Genomic DNA, 14,608 nt, shown 5'->3' with positions numbered 1-14,608 from the left:
GGGGGGACCCCCCCAAAAAAAAAAAAAAAAAAAAAAAAAAAAAGAAAAAACAGGCTGGGTGTGGTGGCTCATGCCTGTAATCCAGTACTTTGGGAGGCTGAGGTGGGCAGATCACGAGGTCAGGAGATCGAGACCATCCTGGCTAACACGGTGAAACCCCATCTCTACTAAAAAAAAAAACCACAAAAAATTAGCTGGGTGTGGTGGTGGGTGCCTGTAGTCCCAGCTACGCGGGAGACTAGGGCAGGAGAATGGCGTGAACCCAGGAGCCTACAGTGAGCCAAGATGGCGCCACTGCACTCCAGCCTGGGCGACAGAGCGAGACTCTGTCTCCAAAAAAAAAAAAAAAAAAAAAAAAAAGGAAAACAACAACAACAAAAGGAAAAACGATTTTCTTGTCCTTTATACAGTGTCAGACTATTTCCTGAAGACTTCTCGAACAGGCACCATATTCCACTGGTTCTACAATGACGTGTTTACTCCATCCCGTAGTAAGCAAAGCCTGCCTGCATGAAGGTGCTTCTACGTGACAATTATCTGCAAAACTCAACATCAGGTGGCTAACGTCTATATTCCCAGCAACTTAGAAGGCTCGGGCACGAGGACTGCTTGAGTCCAGGAGTTGGAGACCAGCCTGAGCAACATAGCAAGACCTCATCTCAAAAAGCCAACAGAAAACCGTCAACATTAGGGAATAAAATGACGTGGTATCTTTAGAGGGTTTATGTCCCTGGAATTACTTAAAATCAATGATTCTCAGAATTACCTGGAGGGCTTGTTTTTAACAAACCACTGGCTGGGCTCTCCCTGGAGTTTCAGACTCAGTCTGTCCGGGGTGGGGCTGAGGACCTGACCTCTCACCTACTGCTGGGACAGCCGTGGCTGAGGGTGAGGCCCCACGCCAGGAGGTCACAGCTATCAATCCAGGCTGCACTCTCCTCACCTGTGCAGCAGGGACATGGCCCTGACCTTGGCCTGCTGTGACCCAAAACAGGTCAGGGGCACCGGATGCAAAGCCTGTCACGCAGCAGGATTCCAGCATGCGAGTGTTGCTGGCTTGGCCTCTTCTGTGCCATGAAGGCCCTGGAACCTGACGGCCAATTGGGCTGCCAGCCACCCTCCTGCACACCCTACAAGCTGTGGCCCGCTTTGCCAGCTGTTCCAGGTGAGGCCCAGCCTGAAGCGGGCACGGGTAGGACCGAGAAGGCTGGGTGACATGGGGAGCCACTCCTGCCAACAGCACGCACCAAGACGCCTGAGCTTGCAGCGCAGCTCCCTCCCTCCCTCTGGGTCTCAGCAGCCCAGTCACACTGGCTCCCTCCACTCACTGTTTTCCTCTGCAGCCATCTGGTGGACCCAACTTTCCCCTAGATGCTCTTTGTGACAATCATAGGGTGGTCTCCACCCTCCTGGCAGGACGCTGACTGACAGTTCTTCCCACTGTGTCTATCAGAAACAGCCAGGGCACCTCGCCACTGTGACACATGCACCCTGACCCTGTTCCCAGAGGTCCTTACTCACCAGGTCTCAGGGGAGGCCTGGCACAAAAGGCCTCAGGTTAACTGTAACATGCAGAGTTATAAAAACAAACAAAACACAAACATACAGAAAAATCTGGCTCTCAGACACCAGTGAAAACCTTTCAGCGCTGACTGCTGAGGCTTTAGCATTTGGGGGTCCTCCTACAGTGTAGATACTGGCTCCTGGGAGAGAAGCTAGAGAGCCAGGAGCCAGCTTCTGTCACCTGGTGCCAGGATGGGAGACACCTGTTTCTGTAACCAACACTGATATGCAAAACACACACAGAGGGCACTCCAAAAAACCTGAGAGACCTGCCGAACCACTTCCAAGCAGGCAGTTTTCAGGTCCCTGCTCCAGTCAGGGAAACTGGAAATAGAGGTCAAGGATCATGCCCAGGTTCTAAGATCCATCATTCCATCATTCCCCACACATATTTATAGAGTCCTCTGTGCGCACGAGCTCTGGGGCAGGAAACACGATACGTACATCTAACAACAACAACAACAAACCACAAAGGCCTCCAGGGCTTCAGGAGACACCCCCGGGGATCCTGCAGAGTTCTGACTCCAATGCATCTTTCTGTGATCTGACATTCCACATGAAATTTAATTAGAAAATGTACACGTTTTAACCAAGTCTTTAAATACCTATCCCTTCAACCTCTAAGTTGTCACCTTCAGGGGCAGGTGTGGGCCACCGGGGCTTCCTCCCCCAACCCCCGCAGGCAGAAAGCCCAGGGGAGCCTGCTCGCAGCAAGAAGGCCTTGAGAAGGGCCTTGCAGGGCCAAGTCAACAGGGCCGAATCCTGGAGTGCACGCACTGCACGCCTTCCTTTTCTGTGCGCCGTTTATTATCACTCCAGACAGAAATCACAGTGATTATGATTCCCTAATAGCTACCAGAAATGTACAGGGCTGCTAAGGCCTCGGCATAATGGAGCGCCAATTCAGATTTGAGCGAATTACAATCCAGTTCCCCGCTCTGAACCTCACCGGGCCGCCCACAGGCAGAGTTTTGTAAACAGCACTTTGTATGCCACGCAATCCCCCCAAGGTCTGACTTCCACCCTTCAACCTAGGCACTTCTTCTGTAAGACAGGATTTTTAAACACTAGGCATAAATGGGCCGGGCGCAATGGTTCACGCCTGTGATCCCAGCACTCTGGGAGGCCGAGGTGGGCGGATCACTTGAGGTCAGGAGTTCGAGAACATCCTGGCCAACATGGCGAAATCCCATCTCTACTAAAAATACAAAAATTAGCTGGGTGTGGTGGTGTACGCCTGTAGTCCCAGCTACTTGGGAGACTGAAGCAGGAGAATCGCTTGAACCCATGGAGGCGAAGGCTGCAGTGAGCCGAGATTGTGTCACTGCACTCCAGCCTGGGTGACAGAGTGAGAATCCGTCCCAGAAAAAACAAAACAAAACAAAACAAAACAAAAACACCAGCCATCAATGCCCTGAAGGAGCCAAGCAGTGAAGACAAAACAGCACTGACAGCGAAGAGGCTGTAGCTGTTATGCTCCTGGCTTGTGGCAACCTCCACACATTTCCTGGCTCCTGGCTAATGTGGGGAGGGTAAGGAGCCAGAAACACAGACTTGGGAGGCTCTAGAGGCCTCGAGGACAGCTGCAAAAACTCTCAGAGCTCAGGAACCACAGCGGTGTGAGTGCTGCCAGTCAAGGCCCGCAGCACAGAGCCGCAACGCTTCCTTCCTAGAAGCAAAAAGCTGAGATGAGCTGTGAGAACCATGCCTGAACGCTCTCAGGCATGTCACTGCGACTCCAGCAAGTGGGGCTGGGCCCGGCCGAGTGCACCCTGGGGCCCCGGACATGGCCGCAGGCAGGGAGGAACCAGAGGGGCAGGCGGGGCCATTCCTTACACTGTGTCTCTGACATCTCTCGGGATCCGAGAATTCCAATCTCGAAAAGCTTCATTTTCTTTGTCAAATTCCCGTTCGTCTTCGCCAATGGTCACCGTAAACCTTTTCTCTTCAAAGTCAGGCTCCTGTTCTTTTCGGATAGTTGCTTTTTTTAAAACCTACCATTGTAAGAAGAAAGAAGTCAACACGGAGTGGAATACTGGGCGTCGCTGTTAGGAAACACAAAAGCGGCCGCCCCACCCGACCGCAGCAGCCCCCCAGGAGCAGGAGCCGCCGGCTGCAAGTGCTCGAGGGTGAGGGGCGGGCACAGCACAGGCGTCTTTCTGGGCAGGGCAGTCTGTGCCCGTCTCTGCATGAACAGCTGCCCCCAGCCTCCGTGTGCCCACGTGAGGTATTTATCACTTCCTTCAACCACCCTTGGAACTGAACTCACGGTTCAGTTACTCAGTGACAAGCAGCACGTGGAGTGGCTGGAGTCTCAGAGGGAAGGAGGTGACATGCTGAGGGAGTGAGGAGGAACATCTTGTCCATCATTTCCCAGCAGAGAGGCTGACCAGGAATATGAGGAAGCGGGGCTGGGTGCCGGCAGAGTGGTTCCCAGAGCTTAAGTTCATACACTGGGGCCAACATGGGCCTAGAGGGAGGGAGTGTGCAGTGACGGGGCCAGAAAGCCCCCAGCTCTCTCCAGAAGAACAGTCTCAGGAGCATGGGGCGCAGATCCCGGGGTGCGGCGAGGGCAGCCTCACCAGGCTTTCTGTGAGTGGCTGGAGACTGCACCCTGTGCTCCTGGGCAGCGCCAGTCGGGGGCCCAGTGCTGATCCAGCCCCATGAAGACAGTGGGTATGCCCTGGACTGAACTTCCTGGCCTACTGGGTTGCTGCCTGAGACAGTTAGATCTAATCCTCCATCTTTCTGGGCGTGGTGGTGCGTGCCTGTAATCCCAGCTACTTGGGAGGCCGAGGCAGGAGAATCACATGAACCTGGGATGTGGAGGCTACGACGAGTCGAGATTGGGCTATTGCACTCCAGCCTGGGCGACAAGAGCGAAACACCCGTCTCACACAAAAAAAAAAAAAAAAAAAAAAGACACCACAGAAACCGACCCCTAACTTCGGAGCTTTTTTTCTGGGGCTTTCTATGGCTGTCTCTGGACTGAGGAAATCCCAGTTTTGTCAAGAACCACTCCTGTAATAGCATCTTTCTTGTCAGGATTTCTGCCGAATTCTGTTACCTCCTTTGCATGCCGGAGTCCTCGTTCCCAGGCACTCTCTGTTGGGGGCTCTGGAGGGGGTGGAGGCAAAATTTCATCAACTACCGGCCCACCCTGTTGAAAAATGAGAAGGGAGAAGGTGAGAAAGTAAAACTTTCAAGTGTACAGAGAAACCAGACAGTAAAAACATCAACTACAACACCAGCTGGCCGCGTGTGGCTGCTCTCCTTCCACCAAGCCTCACTCCGTCCCCAGAAAGCCGAGGTCTGCTTCCACTCGGGACAACAGAAGCAGCTGAAAGGGGGCACTGAGCCTGCGCTAAGGCACAGCGACTTGTCTTAAGCTTGAGATTCAGACAGAGCTCAGCTGGCTGATGTGCTAACAATGAAAGAAGAGGCATCACGCACCCAAGGGTTGGCGGGCATCAGCGGGTGAGGTCCGAGAGGCGGGGCGCCATTAGGCGGGAAGGGGTCGGCTTTGGTGATTAGGGAGTAGTTCCCCTTGTCGTTCACTCCAGGGTGTATAAACCTACAATTCATTCCCCAGGTACAGTTCCCTATGGAAACAAAAGTGAGATCAGAAAGGGTCCACAAGAGCCTAACTGCACAAGGGCAGCTGCCGGGGTTGGGGGTGGGAGAGGGCAGAGGCCATGTTTACCCAGGCCTGATGGTGAGCCACACAGCAGCGGGGACTGAACGGGGAGGTGAGTGGGATAAGCCTGGAGAGGCTGAGCCAGGCAGCTGCACCTGCCCAGGCACAGCAGTTCCCCAGAGGCTGCCAGGAACCCATGGCGCCTTGGTCAGGGAAACAGCCCGTTTCAGAGTCACTTTGTGGAGAGTTCATGCATACCAACTGTCTGAGTATTAATTTTCCCCTTAAACCAGAAAAGCCCCAGAGCCTTGCTTCCAGCCCTGGCCCAGGCTCATCTAGGTACACCTGGATGTTAACTGTATTTCTGCTGACACAGACATCAATGAGAAGCATTAACAATGATCAGAAGCCTGCAGGTGTGCTCAGGGTGCCCTTGGCCACCTCTGTACATCTGCATTTCTCTTATGAAAATTCTCACAGAGCATTTCAAGATGTTTCTGGAATTTAAACAGGGCTTTTACACTTTGCTCATAAATAACAATCACAAAACTTCATCTTCAACAGAACATCAGAGTTAGTAAAGGAAACCTCGACTTTTCAGTGCAGAATATAAGACATCTAAGTGTTTAATTACTGAATCACTTTTTAAAAATGTACTTTTTTGAATAGATAATATGTATACATTGTTTAAAACCAAATATGGCATATAGTATCTAAGTGATTTTAGAAATTTTTTCAATGAGTTAACTGCAGTTAGATTTTAAATCATTTAAAGTTTTAATCTTAAACATCATTAACACTTAAGCTTGCATTAAAACCAACTCAACACAACATAATAACAATATCAATCCAAATTAAACATGAAAGAAAGTAAACTTAAAATTGCTTATCTGGAAATGCAAAAATGACAAACTAATTTTTAAAATTTCTAAAAGCATTTCAGAGATCACACATAAGTCAAAAGAGGTTGGGAGGCCAGGCACAGTGGCTCACGCCTGTAATCCCAGCATTTTGGGAGGCCGAGGCGGGAGGATCGCGAGGTCAGGAGATCGAGACCATCCTGGCTAACAGTGAAATCCCATCTCTACTAAAAAAAAAAAAAAAAATACAAAAAATCAGCCTGGCATGGTGGCAGGCGCCTGTAGTCCCAGCTACTCGGGAGGCTGAAGTAGGATAATGGCATGAACCCGGGAGGTGGAGCTTGCAGTGAGCCAAGATTGCGCCACTGCACTCTAGCCTGAGTGACAGAGCGAGACTCCATCTCAAAAAAACAAAACAAAACAAACAAAAGAGGTTGGGAAATGTTATTCTATAGGGGGTTCAAAAATCCAGAGCCTCAGAGAGATGTACAGAAAAACCGACTATGCAGTCATACATCTAAGACTCAACACACCACAGAGCTCTCCATGGTTTGCCTCTGAAAATACTCATGCAGTATTCAAAATCACGTGTGTAACTAAACAAGTAACAAAAGCTCGTCGTAAAAAATGTCCAAGTACAGAAAAGTGCTGACAACAGAAACCACAGCTTTTCTGTACTGCCTTTTCCGGTTTTCCAGCCGGAGTCTCCTCTGTCACCCAGGCTGGAGAGAAATGACGCAATCCCGGCTCACTGCACCCTGCACCTCCTGGGTTTCAGCGATTCTCCTGCCGCAGCCTCCTGAGTAGCTGGGGTTACAGGTGGACACCCCCACGCCCAGCTAATTTTTATATTTTCAGTAGAGACAGGGCTTCACCATGTTGGCCAGGCTGGTCTTGAACTCCTGACCTTGTGATCTGCCCGCCTCAGCCTCCCAAAGTGTTGGGATTACAGGCATGAGCCACCGCACTCGGCCTCTGTGCTACTTTTTCATCTAGAATATGTATCTGGGTGGTGGCTAAATGTTATTGTTCTTCTATTTACAAAAATTTTTAGGACATCGCCTACGAACCTGCTGTCAAAAAGATCCTTTCTCACTGATATTGGCAGGGGGAGAAAAGAGGAATAAGGCAGAAGAGAACAAACCAGCAAGCACCGAAGAGCAAGCCGAGAAGGTGAGCGTGGGGCTGCCACCAGACACCAGACGCTGATGGGTGAGTGTTCAGCTCTCAGGAGCCACCTGCCCGGGGGTGCTGAGCGCTGCCCTGCCCCTGGCCAGAGTAAAGGGGAAGATGGCTCTGGAAAGCAGCACAGTTGGCCTGCACATCTAGCTGGGACACACACAAAGCAGATGTCAGGCAAAAAGAACACTGCTGTCCCATCCACCTTTTTAAAATGTGAACTTTTATCTGTGTAGGAACACACCCAACTGTTGGGAATGTGGGAAGAGGCTTTAGATTTTATTTTCTCGACTTCTGCCAGTCCATTTTTCCTTTTTTTTTTTTTTTTTTTGAGACAGAGTCTTGCTCTGTTGCCCAGGCTGGAGTGCAGTGGAGTGATCTAGGCTCATTGCAACTTCTGCCTCGTGGGTTCGAGCAATTCTCCTGCCTCAGCCTCCTGAGTAGCTGGGATTACAGGTGGACACCCCCATGCCCAGCTAATTTTTGTATTTTTAGTAGAGATGGGGTTTTGCCATGCTAGCCAGGCTGGTCTCAAACTCCTGACCTCAGGTGATCCGCCCGCCTCGGCCTCCCAAAGAGCTGGGATTACAGGTGTCAGGCACCGTCCCCAGCCTTACTTTCATAGTTTAAAAAGCAATTTGTTTAAAAAAAAAAAAAAGAAATTATCCGAAAATGGAAGCAAAAATAAAGATCTTCTGGTATACAAACTGTATACTCTTCTGTTTCTAACTGGGACTTCAAACCCAAAATTTATGTGGATTGTGATTCTAACAGTATAAAGACAGTCCTGCAGATATTGCGTACAAAGACACGGCCTCAGGCCAGAAGAGGACAAGGACAGAGGCTGCTGGAGCGGGGCGGAGGCAGCTCCTTCACTGCTGAAATGTCTAATACTATGTCTGGCTTCAAGGCAGGATGATGGTCTTTTTCTTCACTGGAATGTCAGCACAGTAGCAACTGTTTGTTTTTGTTTTTTCTGAGACGGAGTTTTGTTCTTGTTGCCCAGGCTGGAGTGCAATGGCACGATTTCAGCTCACTGCAACCTCCACCTCCCAGGTTCAAGTGATTCTCCTGCCTCAGCCTCCCAAATAGCTGGAATTACAGGCATGCACCACCACGTCTGGCTAATTTTGCATTTTTAGTAGAGATGAGGTTTCTCCATGTTGGTCAGGCTGGTGTTGAGCTTGCGACCTCAGGTGATCCACCCACCTCGGCCTCCCAAAGTGCTGGGATTACAGGCATGAGTCACCGCGCCCGGCCAACTATTTTACTCTCTTATTAATCTTCATGTCTGTGTAAACATTGTGTTATTTTACATATATGAAATATTTCATAATAAAATGAAATACTTGTAAATAAAAAATACCCACCCACTCTAAAAGGTACACTGTGAAGTCGACCTCCTACCCCACGGCCATTGCCAGAGGCAGTTATGAATATACTGGGGCTCCATCCATCAATCATTCCCCCTTTTACCTGAGAATATACATCATGCTCTGTGTTGAGCCTCGTTTTTTTTTACTGAACAATGTAACTACAGAAAGGGAACCTGCATGCTCAGCAGCAACAAACCCAAACTGGATCAGCGAAACAGACAGGAAACGTGGAAAATCCAGAAACTAAACAGAGACGGCAGGAAGTGAGGCTCAGCTCACGCTCCAGCACAGCCCACATGAAATATCTTTAAATGTCTCTTCTGATTTTGAATACGGTAAATATCCATTCCCTGTTTCCTTGGTTCACATGGGTCATTTCTATTGACATGTATAATGGTATTAGAAATTGAGAAAGGCCTTTAAAGATAACTCATTATTGAACAACAACAAGGTATCCAATAAATAGTAACCAATATTTATGAAACTAGTTTAAAATACTTGGTGAGAGGAGTGGCATCCTTTGCCTTTCTGCGAATCCCTTGAATGCTAACCCTGGAAAACCCCTGGCCTCCCATCTGTGTGCGATCAGCCATGAAGGGCTGCTGTGGCTGAAGCAGGAGAGGACATTATAGACCCACTTACAGACTCAAGCTAGAAAGGGAGGGGCATCTAAAAGCCTTTTCAGATGTGCTGAGAGCTTCTTCCTGACACCACACTCAGCATGGGAAGGCTCCTTACAGTGAGCTGCAATCGAATCCTATCACCACCCTTTCCCAGCTTGGCTTCTCTGAAATCCATTGGTCTATCTTGAACTTTGAATGGGTCTTTTACAAAGGCATGATTCTGTGACATCCTGCAATGGTCACCTGAGAAAGTCCTGACTCACCGAGAAGCTGGTGAGCACACAAACCAATTTTCAACTGAAAGCTTCAATTTTAATACTGCTAACACTGTCCGTTGTTCCTCTTGAAGCCACGGGCTCACTTTGTTCCTGCCAGGACCCGGACCTGCATGCCCCGGCATGTCTGCCAGTCTTCGTCATGAATGTGTGCTCCACGGAGAGCGCACAGGGTCAGCCGCAGCTCAAGCCTTGCACGTGCTCCCCTTGGGGCCGCTGGACTTGAGTGCTGGCAGGGGCTCTACCGGCGCTGCCACTCCGCCATGCCGAGTACTGAGAGACATGCACAGTAGGACCCCTCCTCTGCTTTCTGGCTTTCCACAATTTCAGTTACCTGTGGTCTGAAAATATTAGACAATTCCAAAAATAATTCCTAAGTTTTAAATGATGTTCTGTGTTGAGTAGCAAGATGAAATCTTGTGCCGACCTCCTCTGTCCCACCTGGGACACGAATCCTCCCTTTGTCCAGCAGATCCACGCTGTCCACGACGCTAACTGCCCACTAGTCATCTAGCAGCCCTCTTGGCCACCAACAACCGTTGGGAGCACGGTGGTGCTGTGCTCACTGTGGCTGTGACCCACGATCACTGGGGGCAGATGACCTTCCTCCTGACGCATCGGCAGGAGATCACGAGGGGCCCAATGCCACATGGCAAGGCCTCCTTGTCATCACGCGAGCGTTTCACCTCACGTCATCAGATGGCTGAGTGCAGTAAAGTGAGCTCTTCTGAGAGACCATGATCACATTTTTATTGCAATTGCTCTATTTTATGATTGGCTATTGCTGTTAATCTCTTACTGTGCCTAATTTATAAATTAAATTTTATCATAGGGATGTACTTATAAAATCATGGAACTGTATACTTAAAATGGGTCAATTTCATGGCACATAAATATTACTTTAGTAAAGTTTTTTTAAAAGACCTTATAAATAATAATAAATAAAACATCTGTACTCAAGTGTAAGATTTAATTAAATTACAATTCTTACTACTACAGCACAGACATGAAGTAAAGTGGCATGGGAGGCCGAGGTGGGCGGATCATTTGAGGTCAGGAGTTCGAGACCAGCCTGACCAACTGAAACACAAAATTTAGCCACTACCAAATTACAAAAATTAGCCAGGCATGGTGGCCTGTGCCTATAATCTCAGCTACTCAGGAGGTTGAGGCAGGAGAACAGCTTGAACCCGGGAGGCGGAGGTCGCAGTGAGCTGAGATCATACCACTGCACTCCAGCCTGGGCAACAGAGACAGACTGTCTCAAAAAAGTAAAATAAAATAAAATAAAAATAAATAAATATAGTTTTGACCTCAGGGTCCCCTGAAAGGGTCTCATGGACTCCCAGGGGTTCACAGACAACACTCAGACCTGCTGCTTTAAACACAGTTTTGCAAGGATTCAAAACTGAGCAAAAGACGTTTCTTCAAGGCAGACCCAGGACAAATGAGCTACCGAGCACATGAAAACAGACAGCTCGGCACAAACCTTCAGGGAAGGCAGATCAAAAGCCAGGAAGGTGTTACCTCCCACCACTGGAATGGCTACTACCAAAAAAATAGAACAGAGTACTGGTGAGGACGTGGAGAAACCGGACACCTCCACGCTGCTGCTGGGAAAGTCCAACGGCAGAGCCACTGTGGAAAACAGCCTGGCGGCTCCTCGAAAGATGAAACACACAACCACCACGTCGTCCGCAACTCCACTGCCAGGCTGCTTGCGAACGAACTGAAAGCAGGGTCTGGAGAGAGACTTTTACGCCCATGTTCACAGCAGCTCTACTCACAATTGCCTGGAGGTGGAAGCCACCCAAGTGTCCATCCACAGATGAGGATACACCCCACGCGGCTACTCCACACTAAGAAATAGAGGTCAGATTTTTTTTTTGTGTGAAACCAAGTCTCATTCCGACACCCAGGCTGGAGTGCAGTGGTGTGATCTCGGCTCACTGCAACCTCTGCCTCCTGGGTTCAAGTGATTCTCCTGCCTTGGCCTCCTGAGCAGCTGGAATTACAGGCATGCTCTACCACGTCCAGCTAATTTTGTATTTTTAGTAGAGACAGGGTTTCGCCATGTTGAGCAGGCTGGTCTCCAACTCCTTGAGTGATCCACCCGCCTCGGCCTCCCAAAGTGCTGTGATTACAGGCATCAGCCACCGCACTTATTATCCAATCTTAAAAAGGAAGAAGGCCAGGCATGGTGGCTCACACCTCTAATCCCAGCACTTTGGGAGGCAGGGGCAGAAGGATCCCTTAAGCCCCGGAGTTTAAGATCAGCTTGCATAACACAGTGGGACCCTGTCTCTACAAATAATAAAGTTAGCTGGGCAAAGTGGCATGCCTGTAGTCCCAGTCATGTGGAAAGCTGAGGCAGGAGGACGGCTTGAGCCCAGGAAGTCAAGGCTGCAGTAAGCCATGATCATGTCACTGTACACCAACCTGGGTGACAGTGAGATCCTGTCCAAAAAAAAAAAAAAAATCCTGATGACCGATGACCCTTGAGGACATTATGCTAAGTAAAATAAACCAGTCACAAAAGGACAAATACTGTATGATTCCACTTGTACGTGGTACTTAGAACAGTCAGCATTCAGAGACAACACCACCGCAGGTGCTAGGAGGCTGGTGGGAGGAATGAGAAGTCGTTTCACAGGTACAGAGTTTGAGTTCTGTAAGCTGAAAAAGTCCTGGAGATGGATGGTGGTGATGGTTATGACACAGCAACATGGATGTATTAACACTGAACCGTACACTTAAAAAATGGTATTCCAGCCAGGTGCGGTGGCTCACGCCTGTAATCCCAGCACTTTGGGAGGCTGAGGCAGGTGGATCACAAGGTCAGGAGATTGAGACCATCCTGGCTAACACGGTGAAACCCCATCTCTACCAAAACTACAAAAAAATTAGCTGGGCGTGGTGGCAGGTGCCTGTAGTTCCAATTACTCAGGAGGCTGAGGCAGGAGAATCACTTGAACCCTGGAGGTGGAGGTTGCAGTGAGCCGAGATGGCGCCACTGCACTCCAGCCTGGGCGACAGAGCGAGATTCTGTCTCAAAAAAAAAAAAAACGAAAAAAGGTATTCCACCACAATTTAAAAAAACTGGGGAGAGCAGAGCCAAGGAGATCAGACCCAAAAAATGGACTGGGATGCTTGTTCACTGAGGGATAAATCAGAAACCCAAAGTAGGGGCCGGGTGTGGTGGCTCACACCTGCAATCCCAGCACTTTCGGAGGCTGAGGCGAGGGGATCACCTGAGGTCAGGGTTGAAGTTCAAGACCAGCCTGGCCAACATGATGAAACCCCATGTCTGCTAAAAATACAAAAATTGGTTGGGGGTGGTGGCAGATGCCTGTAATCGCAGTTATTTGGGAGGCTGAGACGAGAGAATCGTCTGAACCCTGGAGGTGGAGGTTCCAATGAGCCGAGATCCCACCATTGCACTCCATCCAGCCTGGGTGACAGAGTGAGACTCCGTCTCAAAAAAAAAAAAAAAAAAAAGAAAGAAACCCAAAGTGGGACACAGTTTAAAGAAGGTGCTACTTACTCCCCTGTGGACACAACTTTGTGTCCAATGATCCAACTCAGGCCCATGAGAGGTAAAAACAGCCCACGAAGAATTACAGCTCCAGTTGTTGTGTACGTGCCGTGGAGCTGGGCAGGCGCAAACAAAGCCCGGATCTCTAAAATGTGAGCGAGTTGTGTTCCCAGTGCATTCTGTTGTCAATTGGTCACAAATCTCAACGTGTCCACTAAGCAATTATATCACAATGTGTCACAGAGATAAAGCTAGGAGAGGCCGGGGTAGTGGCTCCTGCCTGTCATCCCCATACCTTGGGAGGCTGAGGTAGAAGGACTGCTTGAGCCTAGTATTTGAGATCAGCCTGAGCAATATACTGAGACCCCGTCTCTACAAGTAATTTAAAAAAGAAAGATGGGCTCTTGTTATGTTGCCCAGGCTGGTCTCGAACTCCTGGGCTCAAGTGATCTTCCCAACTCAGCTTCCCAAAGTGCTAGGATTACAGGTACGAGGTACCACACCCAGCCACCAACTTTTTTCTAAGAAAATAATTTTCTAATTTTGATACAATTCACATAACATAAAATACTCCCATTTAACGTGTACGATTCACTGGTTTGCAGTATATTCACAAAGTTGTGTAAGCATCACCACTAGCTAGTTCTAGAACATTCCATCACCCTAAAGAGGAAATTCTGTACTCACTAGCTATTACTCTCCACACCTAGCCCAGGCAATGATGAATCAATCTGCTTTCTGTCTCTGTGGATTTGTTGGCTTCTATGCTCCCTTCTGTCACTCAGCATGTGTCTTTAAAGCTTGTCCACATTGTGGCGTGAGTCACAATCTGCTTTCTGTCTCTGTGGACCTGTGGCCTTCTGTGCTCCCTTTTGTCACTCAGCACATCTTCAAGGTCTGTCCACATTGTGGCGTGAGCCAGTGCTTCATTCCCTTTATGGCCAAGCAGCATTCCAGTGCACGGACAGGCCACACTTGTTCATCCATTCCTCAGTTGTCGCGTACCTGGGTTGTTTCTTCTCTTTGGTTACTGCATGTCATGCTGCTGTGAACATTCGCGCACAAGCTTTCACATAAATGCACGTGTCCATTTCTCTTGGATGCATACCTGGAGTTGAACTGCTGGGTCATACAGTGAGTAGCCAGCAGCTTCTGAGGAACTATCTTCTGAAGCAGCTGCACCGTTTTACCCTCTCACCAGCAGTGAATGAGGGCTCTAACATCTCCATATCCTTGCCAACACAACAAACTTCATTTTGTTTTTAAAATAACTTGTTGTTATTGCAGGGATCATAAACTGATGAATTTCAATTTCATAAAAACTGCAGGTAGGCAGAAACATTTAAGTCCAAATTTCTCACAACAAAGAAGCAGCAGGAGACATGATCTAGAAAACGATAAGAATCAGCCACTTCCTCTGTATCGTATTACCTCGCTCTACAGAATAAAAATACTTCTGAAATGAGTTATTGATAATGCCTGATTAAGCCGCAAAAATGCTGCCTTATCTAGCTTCTGCTTTCTTTTTTTTTTTTTTTTTTTTTTTTTTTTTTTTTTTTT

At 48.7% G+C, this 14,608-nt stretch overlaps 1 protein-coding gene across 1 annotated transcript in view; it reads right to left on the bottom strand.

Annotated features, from left to right (window-relative positions):
* The window catches only part of ZC3H18 (zinc finger CCCH-type containing 18), a 68,295-nt gene that overhangs the window by 33,602 nt on the left and 20,085 nt on the right, over positions 1-14,608 (bottom strand). Inside the window, exons 5-7 of the mRNA XM_025369895.1 lie at positions 5,017-5,165; positions 4,631-4,723; positions 3,400-3,557 (exon numbers count right to left, since the gene is read on the bottom strand). Coding sequence (XP_025225680.1) covers positions 3,400-3,557; positions 4,631-4,723; positions 5,017-5,165 — 400 coding nt within the window. The remainder of the gene's footprint in view (positions 1-3,399; positions 3,558-4,630; positions 4,724-5,016; positions 5,166-14,608) is intronic.

This window comes from Theropithecus gelada, chromosome 20, assembly GCF_003255815.1.
Source record: "Theropithecus gelada isolate Dixy chromosome 20, Tgel_1.0, whole genome shotgun sequence".
Classification (NCBI taxonomy): Eukaryota; Metazoa; Chordata; class Mammalia; order Primates; family Cercopithecidae; genus Theropithecus; species Theropithecus gelada.
The sequence above is the reverse complement of the archived record's forward strand: the minus strand, read 5'-3'. Positions and strand labels throughout refer to the sequence as shown.